This window comes from Musa acuminata, chromosome BXJ2-5, assembly GCF_036884655.1.
Source record: "Musa acuminata AAA Group cultivar baxijiao chromosome BXJ2-5, Cavendish_Baxijiao_AAA, whole genome shotgun sequence".
Taxonomy (NCBI): domain Eukaryota; kingdom Viridiplantae; phylum Streptophyta; class Magnoliopsida; order Zingiberales; family Musaceae; genus Musa; species Musa acuminata.
The window spans coordinates 32,127,479-32,147,500 of NC_088342.1; the positions used below are offsets into that span (position 1 = coordinate 32,127,479).

Below are 20,022 nucleotides of genomic sequence, written 5' to 3' on the forward strand. Positions count from 1 at the left end.
TATATTTGAGCCCAAATCATTTTATGGATATTATATACACAATATTTTTTTAACAAAATCTCTCATGATAATAATATTAAAAATATTTATCATTTCTTATTTACATATTATACTAGTGGATCATGATTATTAATGCTTAGGATTTAATATCTAGAAGGACATACATACATACTCACAATATTTACAATATTTAGAATGATTATTACTCTTGAGAAGTTATTCCAAAGGTCCTTCCCCTATATAATTTTCTTAACCTTAAGTCATGAGTTGATCAATGATTCTCTATTGATTAATAATACATGCTTAGGTTTGTATTAGTACTTGATTAACGATTCTCCATTGATTTTATAACTACATTTTAGTAGTCCAATGTCTCTCCACCACGAGAGATGAAGGTAATAATATTAGTCTTATCACTCCCTTAAAATGCTAAGAGTATGTTGATGACATTCTAGTTTAAGAATTTATTTGAAAGAGAAATATGATTAGTGTATTTAATCAATTTTGAATGTATTAATTACTAAATAAATTAATAAAAACAATTAATTTCTCTAATTTAAAATTTTCTTCCCTAACCCCACTTACCTGTACATAAACTAAAAGATATATTTGTTCCTTTTTTGATATAGAAAAAAAAAAAAAATTTCATCTATGTATTGATAAAAGAATAGAGGATTTCTTTTAACAGAGTAGAAATATACCTTGGAACCATATAGACGCTTGGAAAAACCCCTTCTTCCTTTTTACCCATGACAACAATTGCAAGGCTCTCTCTTATGTTAGGCAGCTCATTTGGCCCTTATAAACTCGGTCCTTGTTACACTTTTGTTTACACTCTAATTAGTGTTTCACATAAAATTGAGCAACACATTAGAAAATTTTTCTGAAAAGGAATTACGAATGAGAAGCACATGCATTTGATTGCTCGGAACAGTAATAATACTAATACAATACTGTTAATTGCTCGGAACACAATCCGATTACTTGGTCCTTTTTATCACATTTTTCCTTTCTTTTTTCTTGAATAAAACATTGCAAAGAGAGTGTTGGGCAAATTCAATGACCATAATTCATCTAAAGGTGTTTGCTTCCACACATTCTCATCTTCAAGCTAAATCCACCCCCTCCTACAGTAACAGCTGGTGGGGTGGGGTGGGGTGGGGAGGAGACTCAACCTGCCCTACTATCTATTAGGTTTCTGTAAACCATAACACTCAACTTGGGTATTCACACAAGGATCCTATCACGCATCTTTCTGTCTCCCTAGTCGATCAACAATGAAATGCTTCTTTCCCTCACTGCCCTGCTTAAGCTCTTTATGCACGCGATCCAGCCAAAAGATTCAGCACCGCCACAATGTATCCAAGCAAAAAACTGCTACTAAGTTTGTGGAACAAAGGTGCCAACATAACCAAAGCCGACGACGAAGAAGGTGATTGCTTGGAGGAAGAGGTAGAGGTAGTAATGGTTCTTTCCGAAAGACAGGTCGTAGCAGCCACAGAAGAAGAGATAGGCTCCTGTGAAGAGCTCCGGTAGATGCAGCCTGATCTCCAAAACGACACAAAGAGCACCTTACCATGCAGGTTGTTGAATAAAGATGGAACTTGACATGGAAAAGATGCGCGCATATGGGATGGCTTACCTATCGCCAATTCTAATTCTTGGCTTCCTCGCTGCCTTGGCAGCCACTTTTGTCTTCATGACATCCCCTAGCTTCTCAGTGACCACCCATTCATTCACTCTCCCTGCTTCCAAGAGGCCAATCAAGGTTGCTTTTGTTCTGTGCAAGGACATGACGTTCTCGAAAAGGATCCAGAACACCAGCAAGTGAAGAGACCTGCGAAGATGAATCGAGTAAGCTATCTTAAAGTTTTGATCAAAGAGATGAAGTCGGTTAGGGACCTCGGTGTTCCGACAGCATTCAGAAGTGTGATAGTGGAAGGAATATAGACTAAACCCCAGTTGGGCACTTCCACCTCAGGGACCAAGACAGTCGCAGGGATCACCACGCAGTAGAATACGAAGGTCACGATGTGAGCTACAATCTTACGAACGAAGAAGAAGCTGTAGATCACATGAACTTTCGTCCAGAGAGTTACATTCTGTATTTTTACAGAGAGACAGAAACAACTTGATCAGATAATGTAGAATGTTAATTGGATTTGTGTTCCATCTTTTGATGTTGCAAGCTAACTTTTACCTTGTTCCTAGCGATATCCATGGCCATTTTCCTGAACAAGTTGGCTGGACCGCAGGACCATCGATGTTGCTGATAGCGGTAGGCCTTGAGAGTACTTGGTAGTTCACTTTTAACCTGAAAACAGAGATTCCATTGAAATCATGAACTGGATTAACAAGTCATGGAAGAACTCGATTCAACTAGATTTCCCTTTTTGAATTGCTTCAACATCCATGAAGTCAGAGCCAGTAAACGCACACTTGGAGTTGCGGTAGATAATGCGTGAGCTACAAGGAAGGATGATGATGAGGCAATTCTCCGAATACCTTGAGGTCTCCAAGGAATATGAATTTCCATCCCTTGAGGCTTGCTCGAACAGCCAAATCCATGTCCTCGACTGTGGTCCTGTCCTTCCAGCCTCCAGCTTCATTGAGAGCTGCGATCCTCCAAACCCCAGCAGTCCCTGTGAACAGAATCCAGTCACTAACGAGAACAGAATGAAGCCCTTCCCTATCTCCTGGTTCTGAGGTGCATCAGGAACCCACCATTGAACCCGAAGAAGGCATAGGTGGAGGATCCCACTTCTTGCTCCACAGTGAAATGGTAATCCAAGGACATCTCCTGCATCCTTGTCATCAAACATTCATTCGAATTCACTGCAATGCATGCATAGCAAAGGCTGGTAAGGAAAGCCAGTATCCGACACACGAGACGGACGACTCCAAAAGACAGGGATGAACAAGACGAAGAGGTGACGACCCCCGCGAGCAGGTCCCACCAAGCCACGGGTCGCTAGGTAGGCAAGGCGCGTGGGTGGCAACAGGATGGACGTTGCTGTTTTTGCTTCTATAATGTTACGGTGCTCGGCAAACCTACCCTCCGCGAACCAAACACCAAGGAAAAGGCGATACACACGATTAACAATTGGCTGGATTCGGTGGGTTCCACGGGTACGGCTACGTGGGTCAGTTACAAGGTCATTTGGTATGGTGTGCTATCATCATTTAGATTTTGACTCGTCAACGCTGTAGACGGACCGCACCCGATATTTAAGATAGGTCGGAACTGTAGGAAAATAACTTCTTGGATTAGACAAATAATATATTTATTTTCGATTGAAATATATATATATATATATACACACACAAATGGGCTATTGGATTCGTAAAGATCCCGGCTGGCCACTGAAATCTGAAAGCATATTCATCCGCATCTGTGCTGAAGCGTGCAAGGATACTTGGCACACTACCAAGACATGCCTTAATGATCACCGACGAGCAATAGAAATAGCACTAATGAAATTGGTAAACATAATAGAGCTCACCAGATAATGCCGGTCAGCGTTTTCCTTATAGGAAATGGTGCTGTTAAAACACATATGAAAATATGGCTTAAAAATATTGAGATCATATAAGCTCAGCTAGGCGTTTCACCCATATCACCATAATAAGTCCAATCAAAGTTAATAATGTTCTCGGTCCAAAAGCTAATGTTCTTAAAGAATGTAGGACCAGCTGCACTGTCAATATTGTTTCTATTACGTCGATGTTAATCATAAGCAACTGTGTTTGACTTTTGACCTGAAAAATGACCCCATCACCAACAGGAGCCAAATGGACTGCGGCTCCGATCCAACCGCAATCATTCGCGGCTCTCCTGGTCCAAGGTAAACGCAAACTCCTATATCGTACGGATGGCATAACCTATACGTATAGAATAATGACCGACACTCTTCCTCGTTCCAATTTGCTCCCCGTGACTGAATCGAGGTCAGTAGGGAGAGACTGTCATAGTCGCACCAAACATGGCGATTGATGCAGAGGGACCATTTCCGAGCTCCCAAGTCTCGGTGTGAAGCAGGGCAGATGCGCAGTTAAAACAAGCACGAAGCAGAGGGAGGATGGTGAGGATGAGTTTGGAGTGTCGGCAAGGGGGAGGAGTGCGTTACCGAACTTCCAGCGGCCCTGGACGAGGCCAATCTGGGGGTTGTGGACGAGGAAGGGGATGGTGCGCCACAGGAAGTCGGGTTCCGGCTGGAAGTCGGCGTCGAAGACGGCAACGTAGTCGCACTGCTTGACGTAGTTGTGCTTCATCCCCTCCTTGAGCGCTCCGGCCTTGTAGCCGTTCCTGTTGTCCCTGATCTCGTACTTGATGTTCACCCCTTTGCTCGCCCACCTGCGGCACTCTATCTGCACCAGCTCCTGCCACAGGATGCAGTTAGCTGTGAGTGTTTGAAGCAGAGTATAGAATGTAGAGTACCTGCTGGAGAGAGAGAGAGAGAGAGAGAGAGAGAGAGAGAGAGAGAGAGAGTCTTTTGGTGATTAATGCAGGCAATGAATGATGCAATCAATGAGCACTCTGAGCATTGTAATCGGTGAGTACCGATGCTTTATTCTTCCCTCGCAAAAGTTAGAGAGAGAACAAAAAGTTTCGAGCATTGATTTGATGCATTGCAAGTATTTTACCTTGATCGCAGGATCTGTGGAATCGTCGAGCACTTGGATTATGATACGGTCTGATGGCCATGAGAGCCCGCACGCAGCTCCAATGGAGAGCTGGTACACCTGTAGGGATGCAGGCGTAACATGAGGTTACGGTTCAAGGAAATTCAGGGCAAGTGGGAGGAGTGAGGTGAGACCTCCTTTTCGTTGTACATGGGGATTTGAACGAGGACCATGGGGTAGGCGGCATTGCCAAGCTCGGCGTCGTCCCCCATCGGCTCCCACTTGTAGCGCGTCTCGGGCCGGCGGCGGAAAAGCTTGACGAGGACGATGACGACGGCCATGTACACTTTCTCGACGAAGAGCATGACGGACATGGCCAGGCAGAGGAGAACGGAGAGCCGCAGCGGGGGGACGATCACCGGCGCCTTGATCTGCTGCCATACGACCCCCAGCTGCTCCGTGATGTCGTCCCTCGCCCCCTGGAACGCCTCCGGAAGAATGGCCGTCGAAGATAGCCTGTCCATCTTCTCTTCTCTGCTTCCTCGCTTGATCTCCGGAGCAAAGCAACTAGCGGAATGCACAAAGCTCAAATTGCAAAAGCTACCCGGGTGGCGCAGGACTGCCTTCCTCTTCACCTACGGATCTAGCAATAAGAGAGAAAGAGAAACGACGAAGAGAAGAGCCCTTTCTCTGACAAGATTCACCTAAACCAGCATGGCAGCAGAGGATGATAGGAAGGAAACAAGAGGGTAGCAAGCGAAAGGTAGAACGCCGTGCTCGTCTTTGAATTGTGGTTCCTCCACAGAACTCTCAACCTTGGTCCTGTCTCTTCTCCCCCAAGGCGAGAGGGAGGGGAGCGAGAGGAAGACACTAACGTAGAGGGAAGGAGGGAGAGAAAACCCGGCCGGGACACGATTGTGTGCGCACACCCTTTAAATAAACAATAGCCCATCAGCTAAAACGAAAAAGAAAAAAAGATTTTTTGTTTTTTCTGTTTTTTAGTAATTTAGCCTTAGCATCATTTTCTACATCAAAATTTAAAATTTACCCCTCATTTCTACTGATTTGGTTTGCAAGTCTTGATTTAAGCCACTCAATAGCCACAATGTGTGGAATAATATTATTTTCACATTAATTGTTTTGTAGATATAATAGATTAAAAATATTGGATTTCTCAGATATTCATATTCTAGCCATATTAATAATCGATAATAATAATATTATTTGTTGTCGTTTAATATGTATAAGCCAGTCGGGTCTAAGAAAGGGAGCAGAAATGAAGACCACCGACAAAGCCCAATCGAAACGTGGCAGTGCCGAGGCGGCGGCAGCGACAGCGCCGCCACCGTTTACCATCAAGAACTAGTACTTGCCGGCACAAATCATGGGGCGGCGCCGCCACCAGGGTTGCTTTCCGGTTACCTGACGCCTCCCAGTCCTAGAAGCACGGGGTTCGGCTTGCTTGTTACTGCTTCCCCTGTTTGCTCCTCGGCAACTGCAGCTGAGTCGCTACTGTGACATCCTTTTTGCGCCATCACAATTAGAATCTGCAGCTACTGCTGTGTGCTAATATGACATCCGGCCACCTACCTCAACAGATGCGGAAGGGATCTCAAGCTGCTGCTGAGTGCTAATATGGCGTCCTGCTATCTCATCTCTTATCACTCAAGGTTAGCAACGCAAAGGATGATGGCTTTCGTTGCATGCCAATGAGAATTTTCAGCCACTGCTTGCTGACTGCTAACGTGACATCCTCTGCTAATTCATCACAAGCAGAAAGAAGTTGCTGCTGCTGCTGAGTGATGACATGACATCCTGCTACCTTGTCATTGGATCTTGATGGAGACAAGGTCAGCAGAGCAAATGAGAGACAGAATTATGTTGATGAATCTCCCTATGTATGTTCGGTAAAATGAAAATATTCTTCATATAGGTGGTGCCATAAAAAAAAGAGAGGAAGAGAGCAAAAGAGAAGAGGAATGGGATCATGAAACGACGATAGATGTCTTTGTGTTTATCCCGTCACTTAGTCTGATAGTGTGTATTTGGATCCCTTTCTCAGAATTCTATTCTTCATTCATCCTTCCTCATCATCTACCATTACACTTTTCTATGCTGTTCTCGCAATCGTATGCTGTTCTTCTTCTTCTTCCGCAGTCAGGAAGAAGACTTGCTCCGAATGCCGTGCATGGTTGAACGAACAGCCCGAGCAGCACATCCCAGGAGTTGCCGACAGTGCGCAGTGGTAGGTAGGAGAAGCTGTTACAGACAATTAGCATCCACGTTCATGGCGTCACATCAGATTTCTTAGGCTTCCTGTTGCGCACGCAGGACTCAACGAGATCCACCCACCTTCGTCGATCGCTTTGCTTCAAAGCAGCAGAATAACTCACTTAGTTCTCTATGACCAGAGAAGCCAAAGCAATCTTGTGATTACCCACAACTGTTGGAATCTCCACGAAGAACAAGACACACTTGTTTTTCGTCCAAGGAAACATGGCATTTCTCTACGGTCCCTTCACTTACCTGCAGGCACCAGAGCCAGCTTAGATTACGAAGGTAAGAGGAGACACATCAACAATCATTCATGTACTGCCACTAACATGGCTATGATGTTTGCCTGTACTGCCAGTAACATCACTTTGACAATGTGTTGCCATAGTCTACTCCCAACCATGAAGAATCAGCGTGCAATTGATACAATGAATCTCCTAACACCTTTCCTCAGATCTAAAACCAAGTCGAAGGCATTGGTAATTGTCCTTTATTCTTGCCGAGCAGCAAGTCAGATGCCCGTGCTGCCTTGCCCTTTCTCATCCATCACAGCAGTCCTCCTGTAGAATGACAGATCATGGATGGAGAACAAAACAAATGCTGCTGCTGCTGCCACAGCTTTGTGGTTTTGTCAAGAGATGAATCCCCTACCAAATCAGTTCGTCCTTGCAGACAAATCAGCACAAACCAATCAATCATTGGCCCAAGAAACCAAATAAGTATGGTAGGAAGGAATATATCCTGCAGATTTACTGTCACTTGTATATCAGAGTTGTATAAGCCTGCTACATATAATATTTGATGCAAGAGAACTGCTTGCTGATCACATTTAATCAGGTGCATCACTAACAACCTCATCAATGAACAATAATAAAAAAAAGCAGCAAGGCATCAGAGCAAGCTTCTTAATTCAACAACTTGCTATATCTTCAACCCACCAAATTGTTGTTAGTAGGATAACATATTCCTTCTAACACCATGGCCATTTGACATGTTAGAGAAAAACAAGCATCAAACAATAAGCTTTCAAATGGCAGCTGTAAAGAACCGAGTTGTCTGCAAGTCCACTGTTCCCAGCACATAACAAAAGTGGCCAACCTCCCTCCCCAGTCTTGTTTTGGTTGTGATGTCAATTTAGTTGGTATGCCATCCATTCCTTGAGGGAATAGGAATAGCATCACAAAGTAGAAGCTTCACTACATGCATCGTCTCTCATGGTAGAAAGAAGAGTCCAGTCTTTTGTCTACATCAGTGGATTGGAGATGTCTGTGGCTTTCAACCTTTTTTATGGTCTGCATGAATCGGTCAAAGAAATTTCTTCACCATTTGCTCTATACACATTTTTGAGCATGGAGAGGTGGTTCTGTCGATATTGTCTTATCGACAAGTGGTAAAGGAGACACTCCAGCCATCAACTTGAATTGTTTATTCCTAAAATTTTCAAAATAGTTTATAGAACATCCAAAATGAGTTCATGTTGCTATTTTGTATGTCATATGAGTGGGGTCCAAGTATCCATTTGGACGTTGAGAATTGTGATAGGAGAGCAGTAACCCAATCAAGTGGAGCAATTAATTAGGTGTTCACATATTTTGTTTTCCCAATGATTTCACGACATCACACACAAATCATGGACTCATCAACCACTAATATCGCTTCTGATACCCAAACTAGATGGTATTATGTCTCTCTCATTGACCTATCATCCCAAGCCATTTCAGAATAAATAAATAAATATTTATACTATAGTAGAAATCATATATTATTAATTGTGACACTTTATCCTCTTAGGTCATTTGTCACTCAGGAAAAAAATTTCAGACAGGTGACTAATAGGAATTGTTGACTTTTTCATGCATTTGCATCCATCTTTCACGGTAAGCCATTCTAAGGATCAGACCGGTCTTACATGAGTCAATGATCCATGTGCCTAAATTGGGGAAAGAAGTCACATTAGATGGCACAAATTAAGGGTATGGTATGAGATTTTGTCGAGTTTTGTTATCTTCTTAGTTTACATGCAGTCAATCAAACATAGTAATGTGCCTAAATTGGGGAAAGAAGTCACATTCGATGGCAGTCAATCAAACATAGTAATGTGCCTAAACTGGGCAAAGAAGTCACATTAGTTGGCACAAATTAAGGGTATAGTATGAGATTTTGTCTGAGTTTTGTTATCTTCTTAGTTTACATGAGTCTGTTTACTACTACTACTACTACTACTACTACTACTACTACTACTACTACTACTATGAGATTGTGCCTAGTTTTGTTATCTTCTTAGTTTTGTTATGTGCCTAGTTTTGTTATCTTCTTAGTTTACATGAGTTAGTTTTGTTATGTACTACTACTACTACTACTACTGCTACTGCTGCTGCAGCTACTACTACTACTACTACTACTACTACTACTACTTCTACTACTACTTGAGGCCTAATCTGAAACAAGTGAAGAATGAGACATTTGGACAGCATCAGTATCCACTATAGAGTAATCCAAGACAATAAGATGACTATACCTTTCACATATAACCTACAACGCAGAGGTGTGTCATGAGGAATGACACAAGTAATAATTTTATTACCCATCATTTTAAGATGCATCAATAAAATTGTTATATGTTATCCTTTCTTTTAGAACCCATCATACGAGTCTAAGATGGTTACTGCACAAAATGATGATTTAGGTGAAAACCAGGGAACATAGCAGGGGACCCCTTCTTGTAACTCTCTAATAGTTTGCAGCAATCTGGTGATTGTTGCAATAGGGGCTCAAAGTATGATTTCTCATTGTGCTTAGATCTCAAAGGTACAATAAGTTGCAGTCCTATTAGCTATTATGATTAGAACTGTGCCCCTAATATAACAACTTACCACAAAACTGCTAGCATACTCATAACTCATCAACCTAGTTATATAGTGACTTCTTCATATGATTAGGAGACAGTTCTTCAATTGTATAACATTACGGAACAAAATAGAAAGGAAGATTCTGAAAATTTTGATGCATCCACCAAAGAATGCAGATATAGGGTAGAAGCTATCGGCATTGGTTTAGATATGTTTCAAAGCAAACAGCTGGTCATCAAGAAGGAAAAGCAAACAAGAATATCAACTGAGATTCAATTAACTGAAGATTTTGCTAGCAAATACCAAGCAACAGATGTAGCAGAAAGAGATGAAACAAATAGGCAGAAAGAGGTGAAAAGATAAGGAGTGACTTAACAGTGTCGATCAGCCAAAAATAATTTACAGGACAGTTTTCAGTTAAATTGTAGAACTTACAGGCGAAGCACATCAGAATAGAGAGGAAGACTCATCACCCAATCCCTAATAACAAAACAGATGCAGGATGGAATCTATAGGCATTGGTTTCGAACTTTAGATAAGTTCATAAATAAACAGATACTCATCGAGAAGGAAAAGAAAATAAAATTCTGCTATTAATCATTCGTATATGCGACAAATAATTTATAAGAGAAATGAGGAATGAAATGAATGGCCAATAAGGAAACTGAAGTTCCAGAGAGAACATGAACCTAAGCCTTCCTTTTCTTCCTTTTTTTCTTTTTCCCCCTTTCTCTTGGAAATTGGTGTACAATACTAGTTTCTTCAAGATCCATATTAAAAACAATCTATTCCAACCTAGTTTTTCCAACTATTCCAAAAACAAAAAACAACTATACTCTTTCTTCTTATCATTCAAATAGGCAGATTGAGGTAACGAAAAAGCAGACAGCCATGATATTTCTTTGTTTTGTCTCCATCGAAAGCCCAATCTTAAGGCGCTCTATATCCATCCAGGATTTATAAGGTAAATAATTTTAATACATAGGCTCCTAATTCTTTTCATGTTAAACTTACCATACAATTGTCTCAGACAAACTTCAAATCTCAAACTCCTAACACCTTTGAGGCTTTAACTGCATCAATATTGCACAGAAATCAACATACCGCACAACCAGAAGAATTAGAACAATGACAAACAGGAAAAATATACAAAAGAAAATAAAATGTATTCGCTACACAAGCGCAATTGCTAGTTCTTGGAATGAATGAGGTCCAATAAATAAGGTTGCGGGTGCACATGCTTTGTTAGGAAATGTCCCAAACATTTCCACGAGAATATGCCTCTTAAAAATTGACCTATTTCTCAAGTTTTTTGTAATACTCTGCTTATGTTACCCAACAACTTCCATGTTGATCTCTCAGTTTCTTTACTCTGGCATTTCAACAAACACGTCTTCCACCCACAATTATGATACCAAAACACAACCATCACGTGATCTCCAAAAAGCCAGGAGCTAAAACAATATAATAAAGAAGGCGTTAATGATCATAAGGTTCCCATTATTTCATGATCTGAAACCATAATAAACTGCAACCGTAGCAAGATGCGATTTCTCCGAATCCAACATTATGGAAGAAACGAACAGTAGACCACCAACCTGAAGACGAAAGAGGAGGAGAAGAGAGAAGGAAGGATTGGGGATTAGAGGGCTTTCAGCATGTCGTCCGCGCCGCTGAAGGTAAAGGCGCCGCCCTCTTCCAAGTTGAGGACTTTGACGACGCCGTCCTCCACCAGCATCGCGTAGCGCCGGGACCGGACGCCCAGGCCCGCGGGTTTGTCCCGCAGGTCGAGCTCAACGCCGAGGGCCCTGGTGAAGTCCCCGTTGCCATCGGAGAGCAGCAGCACCTCGTCCCCGATCTTGAGGTCCTCCTTCCACGCCCGCATCACGAAGACGTCGTTGACGGAGACGCAAGCGATGGTGTCCACGCCCCCGGCGCGCAGCTCCCCGGCCTTCTCCACGAAGCCGGGGAGGTGCTTCTGGGTGCACGTCGGGGTGAAGGCCCCCGGGACGGCGACGAGCACGGCTCTCTTGCCCTTGGTGAGCTCCGAGACGGTGACGGTCTTGATCTCCTCGTCGGGGCCGAAGTAGGAGAGGGTGGCGTCGGGGAGCTTGTCGCCGACGGAGATGGTGGTCGAGGAGGCAACGGCGGCGGGTGCCGAAGCGAAGCACCGAGGGAAGGCGGCGGGCCGGAGCCGGAGGGTGGAAGTGGCATGGGGGAGGATGCGGGGCACGCGGATGGCGACGAAGGGGCGGAGGCGGACGACGACGGAGGAGCGGGAGGCGGGGGCGACGAACTTGGCGCCGGCTTCGGTGAGAGAAGCTGCCATCTCCGTGAGCGGTGGAATCACCCGAGTACGACGCATGCGATGAGAAAGAGTTATCGAACAGCTGTGTACTGTTAATCGAAGCATATCATGTCTACCCACTCGACACGTACTTTCCTCACTTTCCTCACCAGTCCCGGTGGGTTGGTGAGCGTGGTAGCAACGAACGAACCCATCGATTCAGGAATCGATCGGGTCGGGTCGGTTCGGTTCGGTTCGCTCCTGAAATCATGTCCGGTTCGATTCCCCAAAATACAAAATAAGACAATGAAAACATAGGATAAGAATAATACTCCTAATGAATTTTATCCCTGCGAACGTGAAAATTTTCACGGCAAATTTTACCGAACATGAAAACGTAACACCTTAAAATTATAATATATTCGTAAAGCAAAAAAATAAAAATAAAAATAAAAAATCAAATCAAACTAAGTAACTTATGTTTGTATTTAATTCAGATAAACGAAATTTAAATTTTGATGAATTTCTATTTGATTTATTTTTTTTTTATACAATATAGATTTACATGTTATGAGTTCAGATCCAAGTTGGGCGTAGTAACTACAATAAAATCCTAAATTTTCTATTATTTCCATCCTCTCTCTTTCTATCTCCAACTCGGATTAAGAAAAGAGACTACCATTTGGTTTTTAACTTCAATCTTAACTCGATTAATTATTTAGATATTCGAGTTCATTCTTCCTGATCCAACTCGGATTTATTTTTCTACTTGCTACTTCATCTCAAACTTGATTAACGAATCCTATAACTTAGCTTAAGTGGGTCAAATAAACTGATGATTTTGATAAGAAAGAAAGTAACGGATCTCAGCTAATCTAATTGATGAACATTTTTGACAGTTAAATTGCAAGATTCTAAGAGTCAATCAATCCCCTTCATCATTTATCCTAAGATCATTAATTGCCCACACCAAATGCTGAGATCGAGTTAACGCATAACAACAATAGTTTAATCAAGTTGTTGTCGAGACTCAAAATTAACTACAAAGCCAAAGAAAGAAAAGAAATAACTAAACACAACATAAATTAGGCCATTGAATGAGGTAGCAATTGGAACATCAACACAGCTTTTCTTTTTCCTCATCCAGAATTATTAGATTGAAATGCATAATTAAGGGGTGCAAACTCAAGGCTGGGATGTAGGAAATAGATTCCAGAAACTCGAGTTCACAGGACACATTTCGCATATTCCTTATGAAAACCCTACTAGGGACTAATTACTACCCAGCCTTCCACCCTCATTCCAATGAAGGCCATAGAATAGCTATTGTTGGTTCTATCAGCAAAAGAAATGGTAAATTGTATATTCCAAGTATAAGGATGCCACACATTTTGATACAAAAAGAATACTAACACAAAATAATCAATTACATAAATGAATGAATCAAGGATTGCTGCTATAACATCAACAATGACAGTTGAAATTAGTCGTTACAATCTTCTAGTTAATAGAGTCCTAAGATAAGTATATGTAGTATGGGACTTCCAAGGGTCCCAAAGGGCAGGAAATCCTATTGTTGCATGTTTTCAGGATTATCATTCTTCAAGGATGCAGATTGATCTCCAGACTCCTGCAAACACAAGCCAGCATTGTCCCACTTATCAAACTCCAAGTTTCCATCCAAAACATGCAAAACAGGATCCCATGGCACATCAAGTCCAGCAGCAAAACCCAGCACACTGGGATCATGAACAAAGTCCTCCCAGACATTTCCTTCGCAACCAAAAGATTGTTGTCCAGCCTCAGTGACTGCTTCCCATACTTCTTCCTGGTCGATGGTAATATCCCTCGCTGGTCCTTTGTCCCTCATTTTCTCCTCGGAAGCATCTTCAGGGAATGATATGAGATCCTCGGACGCACCGTAGGTGGCATCCAAAGTGTAACTAACGGTGTTCTTTCCCCTTAAGACAAGACTAACCAGATCTTGCGTCATACTCTCGCTTGGAGGGACAGTAGCACTGAAAGAAGTTCTCTCTGTTTCAACACCCTGAGAGAGAGATGAAAAACATTCAGCAGGAGTGATGCTAAGTTGAATCTGACTCTGATGGCTCTCAGGATTCTTGGCCATTGATGAAACAGTGGTAGCATCCAGAAACAGTGGGGCCAATGCATCAACTTCAGCTTCATCTAAGCCTTCAATAAGTTCTTCTCCACTTGCATGAAGTCCGAGTTTCTCAACAAAATCTGGCAAAATATCTGGAATTTCTTTGTTCACAACATGTTCAGGGTCTTGCAATGTAGAAGCAGCAACAACTTCAAAACCAAGCATATTCTTCGCACCTTGGTCGATGGATCCAATTGCATCAGTGTTGCTCGATGGTTTTTGTTTAAGAAACTTTCTTATCACCCTCGGAGAAGCAATGCCACTCTGCTCCTGCTGCTGTCTAAGATGAACCAAGAAGACTGGGTTTCGAATTACCTTTGCCAAGAAAGAAACCATTTGCTTCTGCCTCTGTTCTGCTGATTGCATCTGCAGTTTGAGCATATCCATCTGTTGGACTGTTATGAGGTGTTCCTGCTGCAATCTCATGATCTCCTGCATCAGAGCACTCCTATCACTTTTAAGCATGTGGATTTCACCTTCCAATCCAGAGTTCTCCGGTTCGGCTGACAAGCTTACTTGCATGGCAATTTGGTGGACCTGAGATGACCTGCGCCTGTTAATGTTTTTCAACAAAACTCTATTTCCTTGTAAAAAATCTTCATTCGCAAATTCCCATCTATCAGCATCAATCTTGTGAAAACCCTGAAGAGAATCACTAAAAAATCAGTTATATACACACACACACACACATATAGATATGTATATGTATATATACATACATATATAAATATAGATATGTATATGTATATGTATACATATATATATATATATATGTATACATATATATATACATACATATATTACATTGTTGGGAGAAATACTTTGTGAATCAGCTTCAATTAACCTGCTTCCAGTCAAGGTATTATAACTTAACAAAAATATATTGTAAATACAAGGACACAAATATTTTGTATCTTCATTGCATAGAGTTTATTAACTGAGGGATGACAATTCACTTTTATATGGATAATAAACATGCTGAAGAACAAACTTGCTTGAACGGACCTAGTCCCGGGAAGAACTCCACGTTATAGGCATCAAATTACAAGCATAAAGTACTAAATTCTCATTCCAAGTAATTCAAAAATCATTTGAAGAGTGTTGAATGCATAACATTTCTCAAGAGTACTGACCAAAAGAAGTACAAAACAGAATCTGGTTTTCACCTTTCAATCAATGAAAATTTGATTTAGACATCAAAGATTTCCTGCATGTATCAGACTATTAAAAATATGTAAAGTAATATTTATGAGAATAACACAAGAAAGCCTAGCAGCCTCAAAGATGAATATAAACCCAGCTAATGCACATTGTTTATGTAAGTTTTTGTATTAGGAACTGTGGAAGTTCATGAGAAGTATGCCACGCTAAGTGATTGACCTCAGAAACATAAAAATCCCTAATTATAACAATCAACAAATATTGCAAGTGTTATCTGGAAGAAGAGCATATAGCCTGACATACAATCTCCTTAATCTAACAAGTAACACTTATTGCAAGTGTTATCTGGAAATAGAGCTGATAGCCATCTTCTAATAAGCTGAATAAAAAAGCCCATAATTTACTATTCTCCTTCATACTTCATCAGGTGAAACAATATCATGGAACTTTTGGGACTTGATAAATACCACCCCTCTACTTGTAAGGTTAAGGCCATATACATTTACCATCCCTAGACCCTGTATTGATAGAAGACCCATGACATGAGCTGCCTTTTAGTCAATGGATACCATCCAAAAAGATGACACAGGGAGGAAGTGTCCACAATCTGCAGAACTTGCTTATTTGAAGATGAACACAGAACATCACTGTCCTCCCACATAAGAAAACTGACTATTCAAATGAATATCACACACCTAAAGTACCTGCAAAATAAAAAATTACCAACCTCATGTAGATTAAAATCTCAATCATCCAAAGGTACAAGTTTGCTTTTAAATTTGACAATTATTCATCTCTTCAAACATTTTGGTCTTTTAGGACTGCTCTATTTAATATACCTAGTTGTCTTCTCTTTAGTTCTACTTGTTTGCCCTCGAGCTGTTACCGAATTTTTAACAATATTATGTAACTTGATCCAGATAATTAGGATATTTATCTTTTTAAATTCAGGTATTCAACTTATTCAACCCATTTTGCCAACCTCTTACTTCCTCTACATTCTGAATAGTTATCCATACTGTGCTCAAGCAAAGATCAATGTATAGTTACAATTTATGTATCCTTGTCTATCCTTTCAAGCACAGCCAAATACATAAGCATCTTGGACCTTTTAATTTTTCTATCGAGCCTCCTTAAACAGACATATCCTGGCTCTTTGTTCTCAGCATGACATTGGTTGCTCATAACAGAAGAAACAGATCAAGAGTGGGCATATTGATAAATGAAATAGGGAAGAGAATTTTCTCGTCTCAAGATCTTAAAGAGATACTCATGTTATGTTATAAATGCTTCTAACACCACCTGTTTAATTCTATGGTTGGCATGGTACATGCTACTGGCATGGCACAGTACATTGTCATGCCCAAGGATTATTCAGATAAAATGCTGATTTTCACCTGGACATCATGTCTCATAAATGAAGGTCTCAAACACAATCATGGGCCCTGTATTGGGCTACATATTGTAGATTTTGTCACTGGCACATTAAGATATTGACCAGCATAACCCAATCAAAAGAAAGGACCTTGCCAACCCTATAACTTACAGGGAATTAGTCTAGTTCTCTACATTTAGTGTTTGCCCATCACTTAAGCATTGAGGTGGAGAAAGATCAAGGGCATGGAGCTTGTATGCTTCATCCAGGTTTAATTTATCAAACCTTGATAAGGATAAGGAAGGAAAAGAAGAAATAGACAGGAAGAGGAAGAGAGATGGAGAAGGAAATGAGGAATGGGAAGGGAAGAAAGGAGAGGAGAGAAGGGTGAGAAGATGGCTGCCGTATTCAAGGCTGGAGAGGAGGAGCTTGCAGATTAAGAGAAAAATTGAGATGTCAGGAGCATATTATAGTTTTCTACAAAAGTCCATGCTTCAAAATGCCCTTATCTTTTCCTATTCAAGGTTTGACATTTACCTCTAGCTACTTCTTAAAGATATAGTGCTTCACACTACAGCTACCTTTGTTAAAATGTGCTGATCAATAAATCTACTTCACCTTCCAAAACTTCAAATGTCAAAACTGGAATTCCCATTTTTTTTCTTCACTATTCATATCTACCATCAGTTTTCCTGAATTTTGAAAACTCCATAACAACTGCAGCAAAGGTTTATTGATGACAATGAAGGAAGAAAATACCTGAAGGCAACTTTCCAGAGACCTAGTTCCACTTGGGATGAAACAAATAGAAGCCCTCAATAACATTCACTCAGTCTTAAGGTGCTCGCCAATACTGCAACTTCTAGCTAATGGTAGCCTCTGTCTATCGAATATTTCTGTCTCAACATGTTAAACATCAATAAGATTCCTCCACTTTGGTCCCAATTCAATTTGGTTCCTCAATAGTTGTCACACTGCTGTAATATTAAAATAAACTCCACATTTTTTCCTCACTTATTATTTGTTTTTCATGCCAACTTGATTAGATTGCTTATTATGATTATACACTCTCGACCAGTTCTCTATTCTGCCAAAGATCTATTTTACAGAAGTTTCAACAATGACATGATGCTGCCCTGTGAGGATGATGTTTCCATTTCTTTCATTGAAGAATTATCCACAGAATTATTTCAGGGTAAAGGTCATCAGATTCCCATTATCTTTTACTGTTATTATTATTATTATTATTATTATTATTATTATTATTATTATTATTATTATGTTTGTCTCAAAAATGGCAAGCTCTAACATTATTTTCCAGCAGGATATCTGAACAACTTAAAGGCCTAAAGATCCTAGTAAGCAAGTTTTCACGAAACATTAGTTGCCAAAGCTTTTGGACATGCAAATGTTAAGAACTATTCCAATAGTCTATCTAAGCATCTAGTTTGCTAATTTCTAATTGCTCCGTAGAGTGCATTGCATCCTATTCCTTCAATCAAATTGCTAAAGATTCAAGTTTATATCAGAAATATGATCGTCTTCAAATAAATGAGAGCTTTCCTTTCAATGATTTTAGTCAGCAGAATGATTTTACACTGAAGTTTCTAAGAAGAACAAATATAGAGCATCTCCTACAATTATTCTGATGCCTCATGTACTTACCTCGATTTCAGATATCATGGTTTATTCTCAACATTTTGGTGAAGGACATTGAATTTACATACCACGTCTATGGTCAAATCAGCCACTAGCTTAGATCTAGCAATCAACTTATATACTCTCACAAGACAATGTCAAGTGATACAAACATGAACTCTATCAATCATATAATTAGTCCCTCCACACTAAACATGCACCTAAAAGTACTCCCAATACATCTAAGCCAACAAGTAATTGGCTTCCAAATTCTAGACGCTTTTCTCAGAAAGACCACTCCGGCTCTTGCATGCATCAAGAGCTTACCCCACTTAAGATGCAAGGAACCTATACGTGCCATAATCCAGTGGACCTTGCAGGTAATAGAAAAAGTATAGGATCACGACTCTTGATGTGAAAAAGGCCACATCAAAGATAGGAAATAGGCGAACGGAAGTTTACAGAAGTACAACTTCTAATCTAACAGAAGCACAAGTATGGAACACAAACATGTTTGATGACAGTGCCATCTACAAGCAAACAATTCATCCAACTTAATATGACTTCTATTGTAAGTTTGAAGCTCACCTTTTGAGAAGATAAGCCATACTTCAAAAATTCATCCCCATTGTGGCACGTCTCATCAACAGGGCAGTCTTGATGGCTTTGTGGCAGTTGTAGATCCCGGTTGTTAACTATTCTTGTCAAGTCTCCATTTTCATATAATTGTTACATAACACCAAATCTTTGTACAATTTACATAAGCAAATACAATACTTCCACCAGAAAACACACGGGCTAGGCACTAAAAGGACTAGTTTTCATGTGCAGATTCAAGAGTATGTACAACAGTAAAGAAGAATGGATCTACATAACGAGTTTATGCGAATGAAGGATACAACGTGATTTTAGGAGCCCTCAGCAGCAATCTACATAGGAATTAACACCATTCAAAACTCAGCACCATTTAACATGGAAAAACAAGTAAAGAATACACCTTTGGGGGAACAGAATTAGAAAGGGGAAGCACATAAAGACGGGAAAAGAGATTAACGAACAACAAAATGGTACCCACGTAAGTATTGAGTTGGCGGACGAAGCTCGAGAAGTTGTTATGCTTGAAGTGCCGGGGGAGGACCACACGGGCGAACTCCAAGGGATCCCACACCACGAAGCTCCGGCCGGCCGGGGCCCACGAAAGGACCGCGTCGAGGGCGGGGTCATCAACGAGCTCGTAGGTCTTGGAGAGGAAGGGCGGGATGGGGGCAGACTGAAGCGCTTCGAGCGGCCTGGGGACTCCCTCCCCGCCGCCACCTCCGCCATCTGGCTGCAAGGCGGAAGGAGCTGCAGCGGCGGAGTCGGGCAAGGGGGAAACCGAAGGGGATGGCGGCGAGAGGCGCGAAGGTTCACCTGGTGGTTCCATCTTCGGCCGCAATCGCGGGGATTGGGAGGGGTTGGAAGCGGAGCGGCCCCCGAAATCCATCAGTGGAGAACGGAGAAAGGTAATCGAGCGAGGCGAGGAGCAAATGGCGGTGAGCGGGATTCGCTTGCATCCTTACTAACCCTCCTCTACATATAGATATATAGTTATGCCCCTGGTGCAGCCATCGTATGGACCACTAGGTTCACGGCACGTAATTACCACCAATCG

The 20,022-nt window shown here is 41.2% G+C and overlaps 3 protein-coding genes across 6 annotated transcripts; all 3 read right to left on the reverse strand.

Annotated features, from left to right (window-relative positions):
- Positions 1-937: 937 nt before the first annotated feature.
- LOC135583788 (glucomannan 4-beta-mannosyltransferase 9-like) lies at positions 938-5,537 on the reverse strand. 2 transcript variants are annotated; one of them, XM_065109156.1, is made up of 10 exons: positions 5,328-5,537; positions 4,818-5,258; positions 4,645-4,743; positions 4,128-4,380; positions 2,725-2,835; positions 2,506-2,642; positions 2,201-2,314; positions 1,903-2,102; positions 1,643-1,837; positions 938-1,548 (listed from the first exon to the last, which is right to left on the reverse strand). In XM_065109156.1, exons 2-10 carry the CDS (start codon positions 5,145-5,147, stop codon positions 1,317-1,319), a joined length of 1,671 nt encoding a protein of 556 aa, XP_064965228.1. In that variant the 5' UTR covers positions 5,148-5,258; positions 5,328-5,537; the 3' UTR covers positions 938-1,316. The 2 variants fall into 2 exon arrangements, with proteins under 2 accessions (XP_064965228.1, XP_064965229.1); XM_065109157.1 differs by having other exon boundaries at positions 938-1,543; positions 4,818-5,536.
- A 5,356-nt stretch (positions 5,538-10,893) lies between these two features.
- On the reverse strand, positions 10,894-12,158 carry LOC103985123 (peroxiredoxin-2E-1, chloroplastic). The gene is made up of 2 exons (XM_065109158.1): positions 11,345-12,158; positions 10,894-11,200 (listed from the first exon to the last, which is right to left on the reverse strand). The coding sequence occupies exon 1, from the start codon at positions 12,109-12,111 to the stop codon at positions 11,389-11,391; it is 723 nt and encodes a 240-aa protein (XP_064965230.1). The 5' UTR covers positions 12,112-12,158; the 3' UTR covers positions 10,894-11,200; positions 11,345-11,388.
- Positions 12,159-13,422: 1,264 nt separating this feature from the next.
- On the reverse strand, positions 13,423-19,921 carry LOC103985122 (heat stress transcription factor A-3). 3 transcript variants are annotated; one of them, XM_018825763.2, is made up of 3 exons: positions 19,447-19,921; positions 14,714-14,839; positions 13,423-14,629 (listed from the first exon to the last, which is right to left on the reverse strand). In XM_018825763.2, the coding sequence occupies exons 1-3, from the start codon at positions 19,852-19,854 to the stop codon at positions 13,604-13,606; spliced, it is 1,560 nt and encodes a 519-aa protein (XP_018681308.2). In that variant the 5' UTR covers positions 19,855-19,921; the 3' UTR covers positions 13,423-13,603. The 3 variants fall into 3 exon arrangements, with proteins under 3 accessions (XP_018681308.2, XP_018681307.2, XP_009401013.2); XM_018825762.2 differs by having other exon boundaries at positions 13,423-14,289; positions 14,374-14,839; XM_009402738.2 differs by having other exon boundaries at positions 13,423-14,839.
- Positions 19,922-20,022: the final 101 nt, after the last annotated feature.